We start from the raw sequence: 10,798 nt of genomic DNA on the forward strand, positions 1-10,798 counted from the left end.
CGCCACGCCGAAAAATCCCCAAAATTGGCGCCGCCGCCGCCGCCAAATTGGTCGGCGTTGACCTCTGGAGGAGGTGGTTTATATAATAGGCCAGAAGATGGGAACCGTAGGGACATTGCCGCTCGATCCACAGGCTTCCGGGGCAGAACTCATAGCACTGTCCTGAAACCCATAAATTCCTATCAAAAAATTTATCTAAACAGTTAAAAATCTGGTAGGGTCACAAAGGTAATGATATTAATTTGGTAGTAGCTTCCTACCGGTTTAGTAGTAGTTTGTTTCTGAGTGATGAATTTTTCATTACGACGACATTAGTTAACGTTAATGTCCCTTATTCTTTGTTCCGGTCTACTCCAGTCAGTAATGATTTATGCAGTACCAGTTTTCTAAGAGTGTACATACATATTCCAATCCTAAGCATAAGGTCGCCATTCAAAAGTCGGTCTGCTTTGCACGGGTGTTCAATAAAGGAGTTCGTTGTCTCTGTTGTACAACTATTAATGTACGCATTTAGTACATACATACCTCGTGGCAGGCAAATGGCTGACTATAATAGAAATATGCAGACGAAGGACGACCACCTGCATGTAACTTAAATAGAAATGTTAGACTGCAATATAAAGGTTTTATCATATTGACCTGGAAAGTGCCCAACTTTTCATATTAATGTTCCACCAGCCTTTGAAACAGCTTCACCAAACTACAAACGGAGCAGTTCAGCTAGTAAAATTCAAGGTTTGCAACATTATTGTAACTAGTGTATATATTTTCTATTCTAAAACCCTGTACATATGTAAATTTGCTACTTTGAAATTAATATTTTCGTATGTATGAAATTCTATGTAAGCTTTATGCATTCATATGTACATACTTGAGAAATGTGCTGTGTTAGTAATCTGGTAAAGTGAGGCAAGTACTTGTTGATTTCTGGGTATTAAGTTTGATACCGCCTGTTATTAAAGTTATACAGTGTCCATACAAATTTGCTGTGGATGGATATGGTAAACTTTAATACCGAACTATTACTAGGAGATGTTATTTATCAATACCACTATGGTAGAGTAATACATGTTTGAATACCTCTTGGTATTATTTTATCTGTGATACATAATTTCTAAGAGTGTACATACTTTCTGATACTTCAAACTAAACATATTCTGAAATAATTTTCTTTCAAAAATGTAGAAAAATGGATTCCGACAGCAGTACCGATGATGAGGAAACCCTTGTTGTTTACACTTGTAAGAAATGTCCTGGGCAAGAATTTACCAAGAAGAACATGCAAGCCCACCGAGAGTTTCATAAGTCTGCGAAAAAACGGCGACAAAGAAGGTTTGTCAAATTCTACGTTATTTTATGTAGTCTGTTATCGATTTGAAATTCAAATTTTTTTCTTCTACAACAGACGTAACCAATCACCGGCACCTTCATCGATGGGGACAACGGCCAGTTTGTTCGTCGAGCGAACTCGATCACAATCTCCAAAAAAGACGGCTGAAAAGAATTTAAGGTAACGATTTACTTAAAGTTGGATTATTTTTGAGGAAAAATAAGTTGACCACTATTTTGGGGTTTTTTAAGATGAGGATGTTAACCAGAAATTATTTAATGCCTATGCACATATCTACCTACGCTATGTTTTTCTAAACCGAAATTTATTCGTTGATTGAAAGCCAAAACCTTCGCTTGTTGAGGAATTTTCAAAAAATTAGAAAACCACAACAATCGAAACCTATACAGAGATATATATTTTTTAAAGCATAATGTTCTTAAAATTCATTCACATGATGAAACAATTCTGATTATTAAATTGCACCAAAACCCTTTAATCTTATAAGAATTAAGTAACTGAGAATTTTGGCAATTTAGTTTCCGTTCAATTTTATTCGTGGCAAATAATACCAAAATATTGGTCGCAGTTTGCCGTACTGATATTTTTATGATCGAAATGTTAAAACTGATCAAAATTCTAATGTCAATTTCACATTGATAGACCGGCTGAACTTAAGCGACGGAAAGCTGCGAAAACTACATATTTACAACATTCCCTGGATAAAGAGTTGACGTAAGTTAGACATTTATTATACTATCCTGTGTATGTACAATCATTTTATTGAAAAATTGCGATTATTTATTTTTTAATTGCCATTCCAGGAATGGTGGATAATTATTTCGGAAATGTCGTATTCAAAAATAACATGTCTGTAAACACATTCATTACAATTCGAAATAAAGGATTTTATCAGCATATCAGCACAGTCCATTTAGTAGAACTAAATACATTGGTAAATATATGTAAATACGGTATATCTACTCGCATACGTAAATAATGTAAAACTTATTGTCACGCTTACATGTATATTTTCATATTATGTACAGCTGTGCAAATATTATTTGCACAGATATGTAGGGTTCTCTTATATCTAACTTTCTTGTGTAAGGTAACCAAGAAATAGAACTAATTTTCCAAAGAAATTCAAATGCTACGAAGTTTTCTGGAACAATTTCGGAACGGAAATCGAATTTTCAATTTGCTCAACCATAGATAGTTTGACCTAAGCTGTACTGCCAAGAATATGTATTTACTGCAATAGATCATGCTTCTGTCATTCAAATAAACATTGAATGAAATTAAATTCTACATTTATCAACGAAATTGTCTCCTTATTAGAATTCCAGCACAGCAAAATCAGTAAACCAACAAATATTTTTGTCTCGATTTAATAATTTGATCCATTTCTTCATAAGAAATGGATAAAAAAAGGTTCTAATTTGAAGGCACAAACCAAAATAAAATATGCACGTATATGCACATCAAGAAATACTGCAAGTATTAAATTTCACATATAAGGCAATCTTTCAAGTAAAGTATGGTTCACAGATGTTGCACATGTATTTGATCCCGCATCCCATACTTTACGGAATCCTTAAATGTATACAGTGATCCGTATAACCATCCTTCAGCAAATTCGATACAACTTAAAAGTTCTTCTTTCCCAGGAAATGCAGTTAGCAGGGAGTCTCGTAGTTTTCCGTAATCGTCCACGTACTCGCTAAATAAAAACAAAAGGAGAATACATTAACTCCAGGGTGCTCCCTTTATATATTTGGCCCTTGTCGTCAGACTTGGTGATCAATCAACCTGAGAATTTTGAACGAATTTTAATCATACCAATGCAGCTCATTATACTTAAACCCGGTGGAATACTGAGGGTCCACCAAGATCATGGAAACCTCAGTTTCCTTAATTTTTCGCAATTGTAGCAGAAAAGGTTTCCATAATCTTGAAAGACCCAACATTAGTTAGGCTAGCAGGCTAGGGTTCATATGTTTCATATGTCTGATATCCAAAAAAATATACATTAGTTTACTTTTGGGCAACGGGAAATCTGCTACAAAATTTGAGCTTTCTGTCACCCAGATCAACCGCTATACGGACTTTTCACATCTTCGAATTCGTTTCTTGACTTTGCCAAATATGAATATGATGAAATTTGTAACTACTTTAATAAGTTCGGGCTTATTGACAAACAGACAGGGAGTCTGTAAACGCGGAGTACAAATAGAAAGTTGACGACACCCCAAACCCTCATCGGCTAAAAAGCAAAAACTATGTCGTATCTGATGATCATTTTAATTAATACCTCAGCAATTTAAGCTCTTCATCCACGGCATTGTTCAACGATAGGCCTTTCCTCATTTTCAACATGATCATGCCATCCTCCTCCCCATGCCGGAGATCTTTCTGCAATCCTAGCAAATCATTCAGGATTCCGACCAGTACACTGCATACGTATCGCCATTGAATAAAGATTGGATTAGATTTAATCACCACGGGCAACTCGAACCCTTCAAGGATTGAAATGATGTTCAGAAAAATTGGTAGTCCGGCTTCCTGCAAATAAAGTATCATTTTTAATTCTAAAGTTCCATCTTATCTACTTGAAAATATTATACGAACCACTGATTTAAAATATCGACAAGTATCCAAACAATAAGAGTCCAACGTTCCCAGCGTCTTATTAACAAAATCCCACCTAAAAGCTTCGAAGATTTGAAGAAAGTCAAGTTTAAATGTTGCCACAAATTTCTTTAGTGTCATCTCAGCATTAGCGTCTTGGATTTGATTAAATATTTCTGGCCACGAGTTTGCCATAATTAGCAGGAAGGGATGCTCCTTAAGAACCGACATGTTGAGGACTTGTTTTTTTAGCTTGTTGAAATCTAGATTAGATTTCATGAGAAACGCATATGATTACTTTTAGACGTCTTATCCAATGTCAAACTCAATTTTGATGATGATTATTTCGCAGGCATAATTTGCGTTGTGGATTACTACAACAATGCTCATTCAGAATTTTAAATTTTAAAAATACTAATAATTTCGAAAATATTGAGTTTGATATCGAATTGAAGAAAGCAACTATCTGGGAGTGTAATGGTGAAAGAAATTTCAAAATCCGAGCAAAATTGGATTTTTGGCGTGGATTTGAGTGAGTGAAAACCGGAGTGAAAGCGGTTTTTGAGCATTTTTGAGTGGGTGTGGCGGGCGCAAATGTGGCCATGGAGTCAAACCACTTCAGGGTTTTAGTACACTCATGGGACCCTACCACATATCCAAAGGGCATCAGGATCTGTTATTATCAACCTCGCAAGCTCCCCTCCTAAGTACTCTCCATTCGCACACGGTTTAACTTTTTCAGAAATTGAGAATTCTGAGAAACTATGGCATCGTCAGTCTCAATTTCGTTCAGTGGCGTAGTTTCCCAGAATTCTCAATTTGTGTAAAAGTTCAACTGTCTGCGAATAGAGAGTACGTAAGTATTTAAAGACACTGTTAGAAATCAGGTATTGATTTCTTAGTACATATTCAAGTTGCTACCGATTGGTATAAAAATTTTTACCGGTCCGTAAAAATTTTCTAACGATAACCAAAACCTCACTACCGAGCTGTTCCCACACGGTATTACTTATCAATACCAATTTCATAGAGTCATTCATACCGCTTGGTGTTATTTTAACACTGAATTTCTAAGAGTGTAAGTATTTCGCGGCTCTCACCATCCAAATCTTGAGAATCCTTTTCAGACGTACCAAGTCCTTCCTCTAATGCTTTGCCTATCATCTCTAAATATTGTACTTTTTTGATCTGTTTTGAATTATCATTTATTACTTCGGAAGTTGACTCATCAAACCAATCATCCAAAATAAAAGCAATAACCCAGAAAAGACAGAATGATCGAAATTTTGAAGAAGTGATAGAGTAGTTTGGACAGAGTCGAAGAACATGAGCGACACCATGATTAGCTAGGTGAAGTCTATACTCAGGAGCGATAAAGGATCCATAATATTCAGATATCCATTCTTCCAATTCCTTTATGCAAGATACAACAGGTCCGGAACTCAAAGAGATTTCTTCTTGATTAATTTCCCTGTGGAAATATAAATATCTTACGAAAAATTAATAATTAGATTATTAAGTAGCGCAAGCTACTTTATGCGATGACTTAGTTAGTCTGTCTGTCCGTCTGTCCGTCTGTCTGTCCGTCTGTGTGTCTGTCAACTCGATAACACTAGAACGGATCGAGATAATCGAAATCGGTTTGCGGCATCATACATACGACCCCAGGGGGAGGTTAACCCCAAAGTTTGGGGTCAATCGGACCACCCCCAGGCGCCAGGGGGTGTGGTTGGGGCAAAATGATATTTTTATAAAAATTGAATCTATGGACGAAATAGAGTTAAATTAAGTGTCTCCGAGTTGTGCCACACCCCCCGGGCACCAGGGGGCGTGGTTGGGGCAAAATGATATTTTTATAAAAATTGAATTTAACATGTAGGACAAGTAAAACAGGAAGATTGATTAATTAATTAGTTAAGATTGATTAATTAATTAGTTAAGATTGATTAATTAAGATTGATAAAACAGTAAAACATGTAAGATGCATGATTTTTCAGAGTGGCTACATATAAATGAGGAAGTTTAAATTATTTTATTATTTTGAAATGATTCAGATTCTGCAATCTATATTTTGTATCGCATTCTAAGCATTATTGCGCTACTTGTGTACCCTGTGTTGCCGCAGTTTATTTAATATTGTACTGATTTCATGCAAAAAATGCCAAAATGTAGTTTTCCCAACCAGAATAATAATTTTGCCAATTATAAAATATATGATATTTCTTCATCGGAGAAAAACACTTATTCAGCGGAGTTTACTTTTTGAGTCAATGTGAAATCTTTCTTAATATTTCTTAAATAATTTGCTTCACCAATTTCATTACGTTTGATTTAAGAGTCTAATGATTCGTAAAGCTTTCCCAATTTACCTGTACGGTGATGGAACAAAAAACCTAAATTCTTTTTCCAAATTCTTCCCTTCCTTGACAGCATTCTTCACAGGAACGCTCAATTTTTCAGAAACCTGAGTTAATTTTACCGAGAATTTCACCAAACAGGGTGATAATTCATATCTATTTCTATTCTCCATAGTTGTATGATACAACTTTTATTCGTTGAATTGCAAATTGAAACTGTTTGCTAATCAAGAAATTGGTATTGAGCGGTGTAGTAGCGAGGATGTCTCGGGATCACGAACCAAGAACTAGTCCACCTTCATGGCTCGACTCCGTATTCATAGGGTTCGATAAGCCTAAATGGGAAAATTTCTTGGGTCGGAAAGTCGATGGCAATTTATATATCGTATCTGATTACCATGTCAGTGTCACTTTGGTAAATGTAGATGATATAGAGGGATTACCTGGAAACCTACCTGAAACGATTACCGGGTACCATGGTACCTAGCTGCGTATACATATGATAATGATAAGGTGCGTTTTTCCACACTTTTTCTAAAATTTGAAATTATTCGATAAGTTTACAACAACTTCAAGTCACAACGGTTGACATTACAGAAATTTGAACCAATTTCTGTCAAATATTATCTGGTTTATGACATGGTATGATTATTTTGTGAATCTCGCTGAGCGGAAGTACTTTGCTATTGTTATAGCATATGAACATTATATAGCTTAAATATTTCAAATCATCCAAGTAACGATGTGAAGACTAATTAAGGAGAATATATATTAAATTTTGTTGAGAACATGAATTATGAATTTCCCAATGTCAAACCTTGTTGAATGCAAAGCAGGTTGGGGATGGCCCCGATGGGTATCATACAATAACTAGGATTGATTTTGCGCAATCACATAAAACTGGAATACATTTAGTGCTTGAGTAAATCCTAGCATTCTTTTACATAATTGTATTTCCCAGTGATATGTATGTAAAGGTAATGTACCTGATTGAAATGCATTAGAATATGGCCTTCGGATAAGATTCGAAAAAAATCATCCGTCTGGTGATGTGAGTGATATGAAGACGAATAGAATTATATCAATCCAAGTTTAATTAGCACCAATATTGAAGTATACTTATAAATATAGGCTCTTGTTTTGGTCTTACATATATACAATGTATGTAAATTAATTCAGCATTTTTAAACGGCACATTAACCAGAAATGCATTTTATGGATGACTAGAAAATAAGTCTGAACCATGGGAAGGCGAAAATCCTGATACTAATAAATTTTCCCTTAATTTGCAATAATATGTGTGGTGGTGTGACTAAAAAACGTAGCCGATCATATCTTAGTTAATTAAAGATTTCACAATCACAGGTTGATATTCATAAGTTTTTTCGACATCTTTCCATACAAATCATGTACGTACCTACTTCTTTTCACCTTCGCCCAAACTTATAAAATTGCCCCCTCCTCAGGTGTAAATCAGTTCTCCTTGAACGTTTATTGGATTCACAGGCACAATAAGAATTAGTCCCATGGTTGAAATGGAGAGTGATAAATGCATGTCATATCTTCAATTATTGGCAGCCTCAATCGTCCGGATGGGACCAATCCCGCAGCATATCGCCATCATAATGGATGGGTAGATATTTATGCACCTCTTTCTATTTCCGTCCTATTAATTAGACAATATTATAAAATTTTTGCATCGATATAATTGTTTACGTTAGAAATCGTCGTTACGCAGCCAGCAGAGGAATGAAAGCACAATACGGTCACGAGGCCGGGTAATAAATATTTTCCACGTCAACTTTAGCATTGAAATTGATTTTATCCGTGATAAAGGTTATTCAAGTGGTTAAAATATTCCAGAGCCGAGCTTCTTAATGTTGTGCGAACCTGGGGAAAAGCAATTGGGTGCAAGGAACTAACATTGTACGTCTTCTCATCCGAAAATTACAAAAGGACGGTGCAAGAAGTTGAGGATTTGATGGACTTAATATTTCGAAAATTCACCACATTGCTGGAAGAAATGTATGTCTAAATAAGAATTCGTTCTATTATTACGTAAAGGTTGAATTAACTTCATAGAATTTAAACCTTCAGTGAATCCGGTGAGAATACGGACACCTGCATACAAATGATTGGAAATTGGGAAAAATTTCCGCTCAAATTGAAATATAGAATGGCAACCTTGATGGCGAGGACGAAACATTTTACCCCTTACAAATTAAATTTTGCGGTAGGATATACAGGTTGGGCCAAAAAATACTTTAGCCTTCGGATAAGTAATTTACTGAATATGCATATGCATTTAGGTCGAGAAGGGATTCTCAAAAGCTTGAACTCTTTTCATGATAAGAGCAATGAAACAAGCGGCAATTACGATGAATCTTTCCCAGCGTGGAATGAGTATTCGATTGGACAGTCTCAACACTTAGTGGACATGAGACCCATTGACGTACTAATCAGAACTGGGGGTGATCAGCGACTCTCGGATTTCATGATGTGGGAAAGCACTCATGCTTACATCCATTTTATGAAGGGAACTTGGCCAGAGTTCAGTTTTTGGAAATTTATACATTCTTGCTTCTTGTATCAAGTGCATAAGAAGAAGATTGTTCAAGCGGTATGGGTTAAAGTATTACACTAAAACAAATTGCATATAAATCCATCATACAACCCTTTCGACAGAACGAAGTAATATCTGAGCAATATCCAGGGTATGCTACCCCGGGTTTTGGGGGTATTGGGGTATTGCGGGTTTTGGTGGGTTTTGGGATAGCAAATTTGAGCAATACCCAAGGGTAGTCGGGGTAGTCGGGGTTTTCAAATTTTACAAAATATGATAACAGGGCATTACCAGCAATTCCACAAATTAATTACTTATTAAAATATAATTAATAAGCAGTTTTGTTGCGAAATTACTGAAAAACTGATTTTTTTCATTAATTTCTGAACTTAATACATGAGACACTGACTCAGTTTGCCCCCAAAACCCCGATTACCCCGACTACCCCGACTACCCGCAGAACCCAGGTAAAACCCCGGGGTATGGGTTTTCAATAGCAAAACCCCGGGGGTTTCCTTATCCTGGCAATATCTTTTAGCATAATTTTTAACCCTTTAACGTGTATGATTAACGACAAGAAAAGGCATTAAATCGGGGACGCTATAAGTATGTTGTGGCCATGGCGCGGGAGGAGAAATTCAGGAGTTTTTAATAAAACTCGAAAAACTGAAAAATCAAAAATTTAACATTGCGTTGTATAGGGAAATATCCAAATTTTTGGGAAGAAAATCTTCAAATTTAGCATTGTGTTGGCATAGGAGAAATCCCTCAAAATTACAACAAATTTTAGGTCGCGAAGAGAAAATGGTGAAAATCAATGACCTCCTAGAAACGACAATTGTCGTCCTTCCGCGCCATGATCACGATTTTTCAGGACGACTTTTGTCGTACTCCCGAATTAAACCATTTCTTTTAAAACGACAATTGTCGTCGTTACAGTTTAAAGGGTTAAAGGGTTATGTGCATTGCAATATTTTTGCTCAACAAATATGCAATCCAAATTCTATGCAACTATTTTTTTAGAGTTAAAAATCTTACCTTCAATGCTCACTAATTGCATTTAAGCACTTCTCTCCATATCTACTTATGAACATATTTCTGTACAGAAGGAATGCTTGCAAGATGAAACCCGAATTGTGGAGAACATTCTGGAGCGAACGCGTAACAAAACCTGGGCAAGAGTGGAACGATTGTCCAAAAAAGACGAACCCCTCCAGGAAAATGGAAAACCTATTTGTCAAGTTGGAATGATGAAACAATTTTTTCAGGACTTGTTGAAATTTTGAAATATGTAAACCCATCATTAACACTTTGATGATTTGGACATCCTTAGTTCGGAGTAATTTCTAATGATTTACTTTATCTACATACATAAATATAGTCTGTATTTTCCAACAAGTACATAGTGTAGAATAAATACCATGTCCACATAATTTAATACCAGTTTTCCAAGAATCTATAAATAAAGCTGAGTAAAATTTGCGATGATACAACTGAATGTGTAAAATTAACCCGACGAAGGAACTTATTAATTAGCATCAATTGATGCAAAAAGGTCGTCAACAGACAGACGGACGGACGGACGGACGGACGGACATACAAGGGGAATTCAATAGCTCCCGTGCTACGCAGGGTGAGCGAATAAACAAGAAAAAACAAGTTTAAGCCTGTTTCCCTGAAATTTGAAGAGGTATTTTTGTGATAAGACGACCTTCGGGTACGAGAAATAAAAATGCAACCGTCTCGGCTCGCGTGTGAAACATATGAAGGGGAAAATCATAAAATAAATTAATAAACTGGAACTATTACACATTGTATAGTTAATTTAAAAATATGAGCACTTTTTTATCTCAATTAATTAATCAAGGATTTTGAACCAGCACACATACCAGAATTATACGTAGTGCATGCCTGAGT

At 35.8% G+C, this 10,798-nt stretch overlaps 2 protein-coding genes across 3 annotated transcripts; both read left to right on the forward strand.

Moving 5' to 3' along the window:
• The first annotated feature begins 580 nt into the window (after window positions 1–580).
• On the forward strand, window positions 581–2,248 carry LOC110855746. Of its 2 annotated transcripts, none has more exons than XM_022104151.2 (5): window positions 581–735; window positions 1,186–1,332; window positions 1,406–1,510; window positions 1,994–2,065; window positions 2,155–2,248. In XM_022104151.2, the coding sequence occupies exons 2-5, from the start codon at window positions 1,190–1,192 to the stop codon at window positions 2,165–2,167; spliced, it is 333 nt and encodes a 110-aa protein (XP_021959843.1). In that variant the 5' UTR covers window positions 581–735; window positions 1,186–1,189; the 3' UTR covers window positions 2,168–2,248. The 2 variants fall into 2 exon arrangements, with proteins under 2 accessions (XP_021959843.1, XP_035712189.1); XM_035856296.1 differs by lacking the exon at window positions 581–735 and adding an exon at window positions 927–1,056.
• Window positions 2,249–7,853: 5,605 nt separating this feature from the next.
• LOC118437490 (dehydrodolichyl diphosphate synthase complex subunit DHDDS-like) lies at window positions 7,854–8,962 on the forward strand. Its single transcript, XM_035856519.1, has 5 exons — window positions 7,854–7,951; window positions 8,040–8,096; window positions 8,182–8,343; window positions 8,416–8,564; window positions 8,628–8,962. The coding sequence occupies exons 1-5, from the start codon at window positions 7,854–7,856 to the stop codon at window positions 8,960–8,962; spliced, it is 801 nt and encodes a 266-aa protein (XP_035712412.1).
• The last annotated feature ends 1,836 nt before the right edge of the window (window positions 8,963–10,798 follow it).

The sequence above is a fragment of the Folsomia candida genome, unplaced genomic scaffold (genome assembly GCF_002217175.1).
Source record: "Folsomia candida strain VU population unplaced genomic scaffold, ASM221717v1 Fcan01_Sc013, whole genome shotgun sequence".
NCBI lineage: Eukaryota > Metazoa > Arthropoda > Collembola > Entomobryomorpha > Isotomidae > Folsomia > Folsomia candida.

Excerpts from the sequence above, each read along its gene's own strand:
- LOC110855746 (XM_022104151.2), top strand. The coding sequence starts at position 1,190 with ATGGATTCCGACAGCAGTACCGATGATGAGGAAACCCTTGTTGTTTAC. Across the intron at positions 1,333-1,405 it reads AAAAAACGGCGACAAAGAAG|ACGTAACCAATCACCGGCAC; the intron begins GTTTGTCAAATT and ends CTTCTACAACAG. Across the intron at positions 1,511-1,993 it reads ACGGCTGAAAAGAATTTAAG|ACCGGCTGAACTTAAGCGAC; the intron begins GTAACGATTTAC and ends TCACATTGATAG.
- LOC118437490 (XM_035856519.1), top strand. The coding sequence starts at position 7,854 with ATGGAGAGTGATAAATGCATGTCATATCTTCAATTATTGGCAGCCTCA. Across the intron at positions 7,952-8,039 it reads ATCGCCATCATAATGGATGG|AAATCGTCGTTACGCAGCCA; the intron begins GTAGATATTTAT and ends TGTTTACGTTAG. Across the intron at positions 8,097-8,181 it reads CAATACGGTCACGAGGCCGG|AGCCGAGCTTCTTAATGTTG; the intron begins GTAATAAATATT and ends AAAATATTCCAG.